The following is a 15,139-nucleotide window of genomic DNA, read 5'->3' as shown; positions in this document are numbered from 1 at the left end:
ATATGAGCTTTGAGTCATTGTCCGATTTTCGATTTCAGAAGAGAAAAATTCAGCTTTAGATTCTTTTGTTTTTCCACTGCCTCTCGGTAGCGGTGCTCAGAGGTGGCGGTGAGGCAACCCTATCGGCCAAACCAAAACCAAGTGGCAGAGGAGAATCTCCATAGTGGTGGCACTAGGAGACGCTGTACTCACTTTGGTTAGCCGGCCGTGATGTAGTAGGTGAATGCTCCAAGGCCTAATCAGGGCGATCAGACCCAAGTCTGCATGGGGACTCATCTGAAGTGGTAATTGGCCAAAAAACCTTACTAGGGGTATACTGGTACCATGGGAACCGAGATAGCTCCTGGACTCTCATACTTCGGATGAACTCCCGTTGTATGTGAGTACAGCTCGGTTATTTGCGGTAGGCTCCCTAATGGGAGTTTCATGGAGGCTGTGGTTATGCTCAAGCCAGAAGAGACCTTCGGGCCTCGGCGTGATGTTGCGTTTCAACACGGGTGCCGTACTCCTTAGTTCGGTAGAGATTTAGGTATGTCTTGTATCCACCAGTATGACTGCTAAGCCATGCACTTGATATAGACTGGTACCGTTGTTGCTTGTCTCAGCGGGGCTCTGATTGTGGTCACAAAATCAATCCGTGTCTTAAGAAGACCGTGGGATTAAGTCGCAAGACAGGTGCTCACGTGAAACTTTCAAGGACTTAACTGCCTCTTGGTAGCATTGTAAAAAATTATGTTCATAAAAATCTATTTTTTTCACAAAAATCGGCCAATTTTGTCTCTGTTTTCGTTCAAACGTTAGGTGTAACTACTTGTATGGCCTAGCAACTATAAGGACCATTAACAGAGAAAATTAGTATTGTGCAACGATTTTTGGCTTTTTTACTAATATTGAGAAAGAGTCTTTGATTACCTGTTATTTGGTAGTCAATGGGAACTAGCGCCTAATTTTTTAAACATTAGATGATTCTTAACTGGGACTAACTCAGAAAAGTATTAAAAGTACTATGTTAAATTTTATCGTCGTAGCTGTTTCCGGTTGTGATTTTCGACCCTAGATAGGAAAAATTTTCAACGGTCTCGAAGTTGTATCTTTATCGTTCTCAGTTGGCCAATCCCATTTGCTGCTGTTTCTTTGGTTTTTGGTGCTGACGTTGGCACCATATATTTCGTCCTGAAGTCATCAATGTATATCCCCAGATCTCGTTCTAATTGCTGCCTGTTCGATCTAGATGAAGGCAGTTTGTACATCTTAGCTTGTTCTTCCCATGATGTCGATGTCGATAGCATAGGCCAGTAGTTGAGTTTATAATAATATCAACGTCTTGGATCACTTTTTGCAGTGCCAGGTTAAAAAGAATGTATGATAGAACATCCCCTTGTCTTAGACCGTTGTTGACGTTGAATGGTCTCGATGGTGATTCTAGCGCTTTTATCTAGACACCCACATTGGTCAGGGTCAGCCTAGTTAATCTTATAAATTTAGTTGCGATACCGAATCCTCTCATGGCCGTGTACAGTTTTACCCTGGCAATGCTATCATAGGCGGCCTTGAAGTCAATGGAACGATGATGCAACTGATGACCATATTCTAAGAGTTTTTCCATCGCTTGACGCACAAAGAAAATCTGATCTATCGCTGATTTGACTGGAGGATGGATCTTTGGTACGGGTTGATGAAGTTCTGGTCTTACAGGCATATTCGGCCTAGCAAGATAGTGGAGAACATCTTAAAGATGGTTCTCATCAACGTGGTACCTCTATAATTGCGGCACTGTGTGATAACTCCTGTTTTATGTACGGGGCAGTTAATGCCTCTTTGTCGGTGGTCAGCATTCATCTGCTCACCCACACTTGATCAGTTGATGAACCGCTTGGTGTAGTTGCATCTCCATATTTAACCAGTTTGGCTGTAATTTCCTCGATTCTCGACAATTTATGTACGTGTCTTATGCTGATAAATAGCACGAACTCTTTCTTCTATGCTTGGTGGTGGTGACACCATTTGTCTGTCGTCTTTAGTTGACGGGGCCTCCAACTCGCCGATATTTTGGTTGTTAAGCACTTCATCAAAGTACTCAACCCATTGCTGCAATAGCCCATACGGTCGGAAATCAGGTTTCATTCATCCTGCTGACTTACCGGTGAAACTTCCACCCCTGGTGCGGTTACTCCCTGTACTTTTCGGGTTGGTTCTCCCAGGACTCCTTTTCGGTCCGTGAAGTTGCTTCTTCTCTCGAAGAAGTTTTTTGAAAGTGAAGTATTGCCCGGTATGTAACATTTTTCCATTCCGTTGCTAACTTGAATTCATCGTTGAACCAGTTGTTCATATTTTTTTGTGATTGGAGCAAATGTATTTTTGGCCGTATCAATGATAACATTCTTCAGGTGGTTGTAAAGATCATTTGTCCATGTTTCATCACCAGCACCTCTGCTAGCTGCGGTTACTGGGGCAACAATTCCCTCTTTTTAGGTGTTACGGAGGCTTTGTTATGGATGGCTTCCCTACTTAGCTGTTAAAGTCTCTAAGTATGATTTCCATATCATACCTGCGACAGGGTTGGTTTAACCGCTTCGTAGAAGGTATCTTTCTTCTACTCTGCAGTCTTCTCTGTAGGGACGTGAACATAATGACACAGAGTGAATAGCCGTTCATTTGTTTCCAAGCCGATAAGAGCAGGTTTTTTTTTGGTTGACTAAGAAACCTGTTCAGAGTACATAGTTTACTGGATGGCCACTATAAATCTCTTGGTGGAGATAAAGTTTGGCAGTAGAGCTGTTGGTGTTGATCCAGCAAGGGTTTTCCAGGTTTCATGCTCCATCGTGGACAACAATCCACACTTTCGCTCTGGGGCCTATAATATACTTTGGCGGACCGTTTGATACATTATATAAAATTAAAGGACTGTGACTTTTAAATATCCATATTTAGGTTCATCGAAATATCCTATTTGAACTTTGGAAGGATTGAAACGGATCCGTGCAAAACATTTTCATGCTCATTTATACAATTTATCATTTTTTAACAACTAAGGAGAAGCAAAGGAGGTCCATACACTGAAAATAGATTGACATAGAACTTGATTCCTAATATTAGGCTGGAGATCTCTCTGCAAGTCGTACCATCCTGGTTATATCAGCAACTTTTCCTGTTGTAGCCTAAAATGAAGCATATCCACCCTTAAAGAATATTCACGACAAGGTGTAAATACTAACTTTTGTCATTCCAGTAAAATTTTCTTTGCTTTGCTTGGATTTGGCACCAGGAAAAATTGAACAAGCTCCGGATATACTGCTCAAATGATTGTACATTTCACGTCGTATAGCTTCAAATGTGGGAAATACTTTTCCCTTTTCCAGGAGGTTATTCTTCATCGAGGTTAGTCGAGACTTGCCACCTCCTGCTGGAAACTCTTCACCTTTAACCTGCAACTCTGTTTTTTTATTGACACGCGCAGGAAGACAACTTTGTTGGTAAATCAACTCGAAATTCCCAACCGAACAGTTTGGATTTGTTGGGTAATCAATAACAACTGAAAGTAAGGAAATAAAAATTGAAAATTGGTATGAAGGGAGTTATTATCGGTGGAAGGTTAAAAATTAAGTATTTTTTGTAAAAGCTTGAGATGGTTGAAATCACATCCAGGCTGAATATGGTCAATCAATAAGGTAGACCTATCCTAAACGCAAAAAAATGGCAAAATTTGTCAATATCATCCCCGACAGCTTGGATGCCTAGAAGCCTGTCAGCGGACTCGCTCTGCCAAACTTCATAACTTTTCTGCTTTTTTTTTGGTATAGCTCCCCATAATTGGTGATAATCAATCCGGGCGATGATTTTGGCTATCCCCAAGCATTTATGATCCTTACATTTGCATTAATTGCACACTTGACACAGTGATATACCTTCCTAAGAGCCGTCGTATAAACATTTTCTAAAATACAAGATAAAAAGGATCTTTCAAAAAAGGTCAATGAATTTGTCGGAGACTCGGCCCTATAATCCCGAACAAACACCTGGTGAATTCGGGCTTTAGCTCTACTACCACTCATCTTCACGCTGATAACCACTGGGCAGTAAAAAGCAGCAGATGAGACAGGGTGAACATCCAGTTCTTTGGGCCGCAGTATCTACATATTGCAATGGATTCGAAATACAACGATGACTATGGCAAAAGACTACGCGGTTGAAACTTGAAACGTACGCTTCCTGTTGGTTCTGATATTCTTGGGGCTTACAGAAATCACTGAACAGATCGAAAAATACAAGATGGGTGTCCTGGCGGTCCGGGAAATGAAATTATTTGACTCTCCAACGCACACTAGTTTCAAAAGCGGCACAGCTTTTGCCTTCCACAAGAATTTCTCCTGAAGTATTACAGACTTCAAACCAATGAACAAACTAACTAAAAAAATCGCGTTTTTTAGTTAATAACACCGTTCGTCTTTTTCTTTAGCCTTTGTCTCGTTCACAAGCAAGGTCGGCTCGTCATGATCGGTTCCACCATTTTGTTCTATCAAAGGCCTAATCTTTACTTAGTCGCGAAGCTTTGAAATCACCATCCAGCGTATCAAGCCACCGCTTACTATCGACTTCGACGTTCAGGCTAATCTTGGCAAGTGAATTCTGGTTAGCCATGACCATACCATCGAAGACGCCTCCCTGGCAATTTTTCCACGATCGATGCAACCCCATATCGATTGCGGATATCCTCATTTCGGATGTGATCAAGGCGTGTTACGCCACTAGTCCAACGTAATACCTTCGTCTCCATTGTAGTAAGATGCCTTTCATTGTCCTTTATAGGCGGCCAACATTCAGAACCATAGAGGACGACATTGCGGTAAATTTTAGATTTGAGACATTCAACGGAGACGTTGATACATCGATTGCAACGAACACCAATTGTGGAACGCCAATTTATCCAGGATGTGCTAATATATGGATCTATTCCATAACGCAGTTCTCCATTGGATGATAGTGTCTCTTTCATGAAGATCGGTCGTCTAAATATTCAATTTTATTCAGATTCAATCTGAGACCGTGTTGCACGAGCTGATCATGTCATTTTCGGACAAGTTGCTCCAGATCATTTTTGCTATGAGACGCTAGGAAAACATCATCTGCATAAAACAAAAAGGAGTGTTGAGAGGGCGCTTCCTTAATGAACACCAACAGAGACCCGAAGCAGTTTTGATATACCCGTCACACTTCGAATTTTACTTTTCGGATCGTGGTAGAGCAATTGAATCCAGCGCAGGAGTTCCTCCGGTAATAGGTGTTGTCGTAGAGCACACCAGATGAATTCGTTTGGTACACGGCCAAACGCTTTCTCCAGATCCAGAAATGCAATGTAAAGAGGCGGTGTGGTGTTTTGGTGTTTCTCGTCTTGATTCACGGTTATTTAAACGAACATGGTATGGGACAGCAACCGGATCGGAATATTTTACTGGATTACCTTTCTTTTTCTATATTGGAACTGTGATACTTTCTTGCCAGTCAGATGGTGTTCTACCCTCCCCAATAACCCGATTGAAGAATTCACCGGGCCATAGTGTTGCATCCCGGCTTCTCGCTTTCCTGAGCTCAGATGCGTTAAAATCAGGTCCTGTTGCTTTCCTCAATTTCTTTAGTTTTATTTCTTCCTCGACTTCAATGGTGCTGATAGGTGGAAGTGGTCCAAATGTTTGCAACGCTTGTGGAAGTGGAGGTTGAACCAATTTTTTGTTGAAATCTGAAATATTTTCACCATCTATCTGTCAAGGTTCGTCGTTCGGTAAGCAAAGTGTCGTTTTTGTCATAAAAACACAACACCCACACACAACAGAAGTGTTCGATAACCTGTGTGTGCTGGTGCCGGCCTTTAACAAGTCGACACAGATCTCTCTCACTATCTCGAGTGTCCAGTTTATCGTCTAGATCTTGGTAGTGGACCGCTCCGGTGGCAGCGATCGCTTTCTTTGTTTCCCAGTTAACGTTCTCGTAAATTTGCCAATGGCTAACGTTTTATCGCCGAGAAACTTGTGGTAGAGGCGTTTCTTTTCCCGGACCTTTATTTCAACATCGTCATTTCAAAGCCATCTCGGTTGACGAACCATTTACCTGGCTTGGTGACTTCGGGGGCGGCACATGCCGCTTTGTGGCTTTGCAATTAGTCACGGTGGTAAAATGTCGGCCTCTTACTGCTCCCACTATGAAATGAAGGAAGATAGGACAAACGTTTGATGAACCATGTATTCATAATCACAAGGTCATGGGAGTCCGCAAAATCGCTACCATCGCTCGCCACCCTTATTGCGCGCTCCAACCCCTTTTATTCCGTGGCACCTGTTGCCGTCCGTCTATTCACCTACATGACCGTCAAGGTCGCCTTCAATGATGATATAGTCATCATAAGTTGCCAGAATGCATCCTTCTCAGCATTAGGTCGATCGGCCGCGACGAAGAAGGGAATATTGCGATTAGTTAATATGATGGTGAATCTCATCAGCCGGTCATCAAATTGTTCGGCTTCTTTAATGGCATCACGGAAACTCTCTGAGAAAGCAATGCCAACACCGTATTGAGTGTGTGGGCTACCAAAATAAAGAAGTTAATATCCACTTTTACCACGTCCGCGCACAGCATAGAGTTGCAGCTTTTGTCACCATCTTGCAGAGCGAAGATGTCAATGCGCCTTTTCCGGAGGACTCTTGCGAGTTCATCAATTTTTCCAGTAAGGGTGCCAATATTAAGCGTGCAGATACGTATTTGATTTGCTCGGACAATTTTACTTTCGTGCTGATCGTAAATGCGTCGAGAAAGCTTGCCCATTTCTAGTCAGGACCGGGAATCGTCCTGCAGCGTTCGTACATTTTCTTGGTCGACCTGTCGCGCGACTTGTCTTCGAGAGAGATCAAGTAGGATTTTGCACAGTGGAATAACTCTAACTATATTTATATCTTTCCCTGATTTCAACACTTTAATTTTGTTTTACTGAGGATATTACAAAGTACGTTGCCTCAAATCCTCCTCCTTTACCTGAGCTCGCGGTCTGTATGATATGTATGGTAGAAGGAAAGCAACGCACAGGCAAGATGGAAGGGAAACAACCATTGAAAAGCCCTAAAACGAATGGAATTGACAATCGTTTTGGAAGACATTGAGCGCGGTCATCAGTTTCTGCTAAAAGTGTAACTTTTCAAGTATAATATATACAGGGTGCGGCAGCATACCTTCCTTTTTTAAAATGCGCGTTCAGTTAGTTGATGTCATAGCGGAGCGCTAGTGGTCTCGTTCAAGAGGGGATACTGTAAAGTTTTGTCCCGACACGGTTCAGTCGCCATCATGCGTTGGAATAGTGAGGAGCGTGCCTTTGCCGTTGAGGTTTACTTTTCAAGCGGATGTTCGGTTATTGCAACGCAGCGTGCATTTCGGAATCGCTTTAATTTAGCCCCGTTGGCTCCCGTCCCAGACCGCAAATCAATTGTTACATGGGTCACTACATTCAGACAAACTGCAAGTGCGACAAAAGGAAGAACTGGATTCGCTCGGCCCGTTAGATCACCTGAGAACATTGAAGCAGTGAGAACGTCAATGTTGCGATCGCCACGGCGTTCTGCGCGCAAACACGCATCTGCCCTTGGACTATCCGATCGTTCTGTGAGAAGAATTCTTCGTGATGATTTTCATTTTCATCCCTATAAGATGGCGATAGTGCAGGAACTTTCAGAACGTGACTTCAATTCTCGGATGAACGCGTGTGAGCTTCTTCTTGATGTCGTTCCCGAGGGTGCTATTGTTTTTTTTAGCGATGAAGCCCATTTTCATTTGTGTGGGTCGGTTAACAAACAAAACATGCGCTACTGGGCTGACACCAACCCTCGAGAATTGCATCAAAAGCCTTTGCATTCACCCAAAGTCACAGTGTGGTGTGCAATTTCCTCAGCTGGAATTATTGGTCCCTGGTTTTTTGAGGAAAATGAGGTTACAGTGACAGTGAATTCGGACCGGTATGTAAACATGCTACAGAATTTTTTTCCCACGGCTAGAAAATTTGGATTTGGGGGACACTTGGTTCCAACAAGACGGTGCAACAGCACACTTCAAGAGCATCAATGGCTGTTTTGAGGGAACACTTTCCAGAGCGCCTTATCTCAATTAGAGGCGATTTGTAATGGCCGGCACGCTCTCCCGATTTGTCGCCTTGTGATTTTTTTCTATGGGGTTTTTTGAAATCCCGTGTTTATGTGAATCGTCCAAGAAGTCTACAAGATTTGAAGACCAACATCCAAGAAGAAATTGCCAACATAACACCTGCTATGCTAACAAGAGTCATGACAAACGCCAGAAATCGGTTTACGCAATGTATGGAGAATAGGGGACGTCACCTAACAGATTTGATCTTCAAAACAATGTAAATAAAAACTTTAGACATGTACCTACATTATAAAAAATAAATAAATTTTTTCCGATGCATACAAGTTTTTATTGAGTTTTGAAAAAAGGAAGTTATGCTGCCGCACCCTGTAGCATAAGGTTAATTTGCCCGATTTTTCCAATTTGGTTTAAAAGCACGATGCCTGAAAGGATTGCGAAAGAGTAAAATATGTTTTGATAGCTTTAAAAAGCTGAGTATAAACTCTCTCCTTCATATAAAAAAACAAACAGAAGGCGGCCTACAATATTTTAATCATATCTACCAAGAAAATATAGCCATATAGAAAATATATTCAGTAACTTTCAGTGAATTTTCAATCAACTTCACCTGTTCTACTGAGATAAACCACTTCATGGTGTAATTTGTTAATTAGATATCTAAAATATAATATATAAATATTTTAGAAAGATTGGGCTGCATCAGATTATATTTCTGGGATTTGGATCCCCACAAAACTACGGTGAAATATTCCGTCCATGGTATGTGCTACTACTAGGGCCCAATTCTTTTACGCCCACCGAGAATATTTCTCAATTTCTTTCTATGCCCCATGAAGAGGTTAAACTTGATCCCGACCCAAAAGATATATAGTACAAGGTAACGCTAGCATGATCAGGTGAAACTTAGAAGGTGGATTTACTGGGGATTAAAGGTTCAGCATTGCCAAAGCTGGAGCTGTTTGTAAGAGGATCATTTACATAGAAAATGTTCCGTGGATCCTGCTTCCTCATTACAGGATGGGAACTTATCATCTCGAAGAATCCCTATTCTGAACATATGTCTAGCTAGTGAATTATGGCCAGTCAGAATACTCCTGCAAGTTTTTGTGTTTTCCCAAAATTTTATTTTTGCAGTATGTTTGTTTAGTTTTGGCAGGAAACTTTTCCTGTTTTTGTTTAGTAGCATTAAGGCTCTGTCATCTGCCAATATGAGAAGCTTTTTTTCAGTTTTTGATAGCAGCATTAGCCAATGCTACTGACACACCAATTGCTGGTTCCCGTCTGGGCGTGGGGGCAATTAAACCCTCTTGAATCTCGGATGCCTTAGATTTTATTTCCCTTTACACCACAATGAACGTATTGAATCTATAATAGAAACAGAGTTCAAACAGTTTCTAAATTCCTGTACCAAGTGCTCCAAGTGTCCTTAGTGTGCGCATTATACAGATCCTTTCCGATCGAGAAAACTGAAATCTGAACTATATCTTTGATAAGAGTGGTGAAAATTACTTGGAGAAGTTGTAGTAAAAAGTGGTCATAAATTAGTGGATTTTCAGAGTTGGAATTTCGTCGTGATCAAAACGAGCAAAAGCCTTGGATTCTAGATGTCAAACAAATTGAGCCCCGAGTGTAACCATGGTGCTTGAAAGATAATTTCCAGATCAGGGGCAGTGAGAACGATATCTTTCCAAATATTTCGTGTTCGAGTCCATTATCATCATTGGTTCCCCACCAACGAGAGCACGTTTCGCCAGAATTGATATGAAAGTGCAAATTTTGCTGGTTTTGGTGCTGCCACTCTATTTGGACTTGGTTAAGTCTCAGATAGAAGGATCAGAGGCCACCAAACGAGAATCGCTGATACTTCTTAATAAGGAGGATATAAGCACCCAGGCAACGCAAGGGGTGCTTCGAGATGTTTTTTATTTTCGTTCGTGCTTGGGCAAGCAACAGAAGCAAGTTTTTCCTTTGGTTTTTGTTTTTTATCCGGTAAGCGGATTTTGGACGGCGACTTTTTAAAAGTGAACGTGGATTTCAATAGCTTGTGAAAGCTTAATGGTAAAATCAACCCAATTTGTTTGTTTGTTTGTGCATTTATTTTCCTTAGATTTGCCTACGTTACCAGCATTATCTGATTCCTGAAAGGTAAAATACCAAGCTTCTAAATGAACCATGAGGCAATAAAACGTACGTTTCTGAAAGATTCATCGGCCGCAAAAAAAAAAATGATTTTGCACTGATCGGGATTTGAAATTGAATAATAGTGGCGCAAAATTCTAACGTAGTCATATGTTATCAATTTAGATTGAAGATAAAGTTTAAAAAATGTTAACTCACATTGAAATTATCCTCACAATTTAAACCTGACTCCAAAGAAACTGGATTCCATCGGACGATGACGATCCACTTTTTCGGAAAATCTTCCTTCTGATCATTTGTGCAGCAGGGCACGAAACAATATTTCACCGTCCTCCTTGGCATTTCACGCGGGAAAATAATTTTGACAGTTTTATATTTTTATGAGTAACTGTCAGTTGCCGGGTTACTGAAGTTTCATGACTCGAGTTGTAACGTCAGACAATATGGCATGGGTTTTTCAGTGTTTTTGAATTAGGTTGAAATTTTAAATGCTGATAATTTCAAACACACCGTTTTTTTCAAAAACGGTTTTTGAGGATTTTTTTAGATTGCAGCATAGAAGTGATTTCAGGCATTAGTGAAGAGAAGGCCGGGACTTTATTTCGGTGAAATCACACCGAAACAATGATATCCTCCATTTTTACGACCCGAGGATGTCACGGAAAGGAGGGAAATATCAATTAAGGATTTAATCCATCCTGGATCTTACCTTTTCCCGTTTAAGCTTAGCATATGTTTTCCAAGGAGTTAATGAAATCCTTTTTTTTTGTATTTCAGGTTCCAGTGTGGTCCCCCAACTAAAGGACACGTGAAGTTTTAGTAAATGAGATATGAGAGACTGAAGTGTCTTCGTAGTGTCTGAAAGGCAGTTGGAGCAATATGAGACCGGAATTACAAAAAATCCTTTAGCAATTGAGTTTCTTTCTTCTCTAGTTCAAGTTAATTATTAAGGAGAGGAAGTACGTCACCACACTTTCATCAGAGAGAATAAAGTGCCAAATTTCTCATGTTTTTAAAAATAGAAAATTGTCGTGTTCTATTGCAGCAATGGAATAGGCAAAATGAATAGATTCCTTGTAATTCGGGTATTACAAAAACCCAAAAGGGTACATAAACGTTTTCTTCCACACTTGATTATGGAAGAACAAATTTCTACTTCAGCAACTTACCCTTCATTATATCTTCAATTACTCGTGGTACCATTCGAGACGTTACATTCGTCGTTCGTGCTAAATCCGGGCAAGAGTTGATCTCGAGTAACCATGGGTAGAAATCTTCTGTAACTACGAAATCGGCACCAAATAGTTCGAACAGGTTGGTGGAGTTCGACATATTTCTTTGTGAGGCTAGCAAAGTGGCAATAATGGCTCTTTTTATTCCTGGATAGATACGGTCAAGATACACTTCAGGTTTGCCCAGCTGTCTAAGGTATGCCTGAAATGTGTAACTGTCCCACATATTCTTCTTGGGAAGTCTATCATCGCGTTTTTCATTAATTGGATACTTTCGTTGGATGCAATGATTGGTGAGATGGACTGATTCGTGGAGGTTTAACAAACTGAAAATCTGCGAACTGAAGCGCAGGTAGTTTTCCTTATACATCCAAATTACCAAGGGCTTCACACCGGTCACCAAGAACCATTGACGGATATCGAACTTAGTGTTGTGTATGAGGAGGGGGCGTTCTGGAATTATAAAAACTGCAAAAACTAGGAAAACAAAGAAAAAAATGTTATATACCAATATACTTCTGGATAATGTAATGCGTTTTCGGAGTGGAGACCAATTGCTGGATATCTTTTAAGTTGTTTGTAATGACTAGCCCTCTTCCACAGTTTTGAAAGCTAGGTTTTACTATCCATGTATTGTAGTAGCCATCTAGTTCATACTGGGGCCAATGAGTTTTAATACTATCGAGAAGTATCATGGCATTTCTTAGAAGGGGCTCAATGTCTCGGTCACCCAAGGCTATTTTTGCTTCGTTTCTAGTTAGCAGGATGTGACAGTTGAGTAGGTTTTGCCAGTCTTGTTCGGTGGGCAGGATTTGACTTTTAAAGTCAATGTCGTTATTATGAAAATCGTTGAGTAGATGATAACAATGTCGTAAGGCGAATTCAAAAGTTTGGAAGGGAATCTGGGAGGTTGCTTTCTGCTGAAATACGACTGGCCAACCAGACTCCTTGGTTCTCTCAACGCAATATCTAAGGAAGCTAATACACGCCGTGTTTTTAAAATTTTTGTCGAATGCATTCATTTCCACTTGGGATGAAGCGATATAGCTTCTCGGAAAATATACCTCGGCTATGCCATCCTCCCAGACCCAATTCACGCTTTCAAGTTGACGAAGGATTCCACTCTTCGTGACAAAGGGCACATTCATTAGTTTGTTCAGAAGGATACTTGAGTTGGATCGATGGAACGTTCTGTCAAGGTTATTTCTTTTAAAAGTCCAAATTAGTCGTACAGGTTTGTGCTCTACTAGGGCAGACAGAACAAATCGTTCGCATCTTTTGGAATAATTCGCCTGACTTTCACCAGTCTTCTTTTTCGGTAGAGTTTCTAAAGCTTTCTCATACGTGAGAGTCCTCTTGCCCGAAGGGTGAAGTTTCAAATGCCTTAGTGATAATTCCACCCAACCTCGCTTCAGAAATGTATTCCGAATCACATTGTAATGATGGCGAAACGCGAACGTTTTTCCCTCTTTTAGAGCTTTGTCAGCTTTCTTAACAAGATCAGCATACCGTGCGGGGGATATGATAGGATTTGCACTTTTAGCAGAGACCTTCGACCCTGCAGCACATTGTTTTGCGTTGGACCCTTCTTCGCTTTTATTTATTGAACTTTTTTCTATAGGTTCCTCTGGATCTGATCCTAGTTGCATTTGAGACTTCGAGCGCAAACTTGAAATCGAGTCGCTGGCTTCGGTGCTGGTTTTTGGAATTTCACTTTTTACAAAGGACAGCTTCAAAGGAGTTAAAGAACCTGCAGTTTTCTTGGGTAAGTTTGCCTTTTTCTTTATGTTTGATTTAATGGTTTTCATGTTATCCGAATGTTTTTGGTTGGTTGCTGAATATTTCACTTTGTCTTTATCCTTTGACTCCATGGTATGGACCTTGAAATGTAATTTTGAGTAAAGTAATGAGCGGAGAGTTTATTAAATTCAAGTGGAATTTTGAACTTTAATTATTTGTAATTATTGATTTAGATAACCAGTAGACGTATACTGGTCATAATGACAGAGATTGCATTGCAATAGCGATTCTTCATGGAATTAAATTTATTCCGAACTGAAAAGACAGTCTTCAATGCACATGACTTTATCTTGTCGTAAAGCAATAGAATCTGACACCAAGTATAAAACAAGTTGGAAACGAGTGTGTATTCCACACATGAGAATGTTTCGTTTCATGAAGATTCTCTTCGTATGCATATGTCAGACTTCTCACTTTAATGTGATACCAGCATTCTATGCTATGCGGGTAAAGTAAATTCATGCGAAGTAGACAATTTTTATTTACTATAACTTTGTTAATAACAGCGGGATTTTATTCAAATTTTCCAATATTATGCTTTACATTGTGTTACGTTACGTGTCTCGGTCAAATTCAAGAATATAGGTATATACTATAATTAACTGGTGGTCAAAGGGTAGTATAGGTCCCAGGGCGAAGCGAGGATTGGTACCCATGATGGAGCATAACACATGGGAAACGCCTACTGAGCCAACACCAACAGCTCTACTACCAAACCCTATCTCAACCTCCACGTGGTGACCGCTGTAGGGACGGAGTCCGTATTCAGGCGAAACGTTGGCTCCTATATCTTACATCAAAATCGAAATGATAACGGACTGCGGATTATTCAATTAGCAGTGTGACATGAAATGGTTTTTGGAAGTACCTGGTTTACGCGGAAAGCGGTCCACAAACCAACGTGGGCCTCTCCAACCAAATTGACCAAGCCGCCACCTCTCAGCCTCGATGAATGTCAGAACATATAGTGGGCCAATATAGACTCACTATCTCCTTGGCATGACGCTCCGAGCTCGAATAACAACATCACCCAGAATCCCCTCTGACAATCAGGTGAGAGTTAACATTGTAGCCATCCACAATACAGCCCACCGCCGCAACAGGTGCGGAAGTTTTACCAACAGGTCAGCAGGATGAAGCCTTATACAGCTCGATGCTCATCTTGCCGAGACAAAGAGGGAAATCTGATTTCCGACAGAATGGGCATATTGGAGCGATGGGTTGAGTACTTTGATGAACTACTGAACAACCAGAACATCGGTGAGTTGGAGGTCCCGCCAACTGAAGACGACGGGCAAATACTGCCACCACCAAGTTTAGGAGAAGCAGTCCGTGCAATTCATCAGCTTAAAAATCATAATTTGCCAGGAGCCGATGGAATTATAGCCGAATTTGTTAAATATGGAGACGACCAATTACACCAAGTGGTTCATCAACTTGTGCTCAAGGTGTGAGACAACGAATGAACGCCTGACGACTCGCAAAGAGGCATTATCTATTTCATACATATAAAGGGTGACATCACACAGTGGTGGAATTATAGGGGTATCACATTGCTGAGTACCATCTATTATATATTCTTCGCTATCTTGCTAGACCGTATAGCCCCATACGCTCAGAACATCATTGGCCCATACCAAAGAGGCTTCACTCCAGGCAAATCAGTAACAGATCAGATGTGCTCTCTACGGCAAGTGATGGAAAAACTGTTGGAATATGGACATCAGTTGCACAATCTTTTCATTGGCTTTAAAGCTGCCTATGGCAGTATAGCCAGGGTAAAACTATACACGGGCATGGGAGAATTCGGTATCCCGACGGAATTGATA

The 15,139-nt window shown here is 41.3% G+C and overlaps 1 protein-coding gene across 2 annotated transcripts; it reads right to left on the bottom strand.

Moving 5' to 3' along the window:
• Nucleotides 1-2,957: 2,957 nt before the first annotated feature.
• On the bottom strand, nt 2,958-13,524 carry LOC119651861 (tubulin glycylase 3A-like). 2 transcript variants are annotated; one of them, XM_038055668.1, is made up of 4 exons: nt 12,019-13,524; nt 11,448-11,963; nt 3,216-3,532; nt 2,958-3,158 (listed from the first exon to the last, which is right to left on the bottom strand). In XM_038055668.1, exons 1-4 carry the CDS (start codon nt 13,379-13,381, stop codon nt 3,093-3,095), a joined length of 2,262 nt encoding a protein of 753 aa, XP_037911596.1. In that variant the 5' UTR covers nt 13,382-13,524; the 3' UTR covers nt 2,958-3,092. The 2 variants fall into 2 exon arrangements, with proteins under 2 accessions (XP_037911596.1, XP_037911597.1); XM_038055669.1 differs by having other exon boundaries at nt 2,959-3,148.
• Nucleotides 13,525-15,139: the final 1,615 nt, after the last annotated feature.

Source organism: Hermetia illucens, chromosome 3, assembly GCF_905115235.1.
Source record: "Hermetia illucens chromosome 3, iHerIll2.2.curated.20191125, whole genome shotgun sequence".
Taxonomy (NCBI): domain Eukaryota; kingdom Metazoa; phylum Arthropoda; class Insecta; order Diptera; family Stratiomyidae; genus Hermetia; species Hermetia illucens.
Note: the sequence above shows the minus strand (reverse complement) of the source record. Positions and strands in the feature narration are given on the sequence as shown.

Excerpts from the sequence above, each read along its gene's own strand:
- LOC119651861 (XM_038055668.1), bottom strand. The coding sequence starts at position 13,381 with ATGGAGTCAAAGGATAAAGACAAAGTGAAATATTCAGCAACCAACCAA. Across the intron at positions 3,533-11,447 it reads AATTGAAGATATAATGAAGG|TTGTTATTGATTACCCAACA; the intron begins GTAAGTTGCTGA and ends CCTTACTTTCAG. Across the intron at positions 3,159-3,215 it reads ATTTTACTGGAATGACAAAA|GCTACAACAGGAAAAGTTGC; the intron begins GTTAGTATTTAC and ends GCTTCATTTTAG.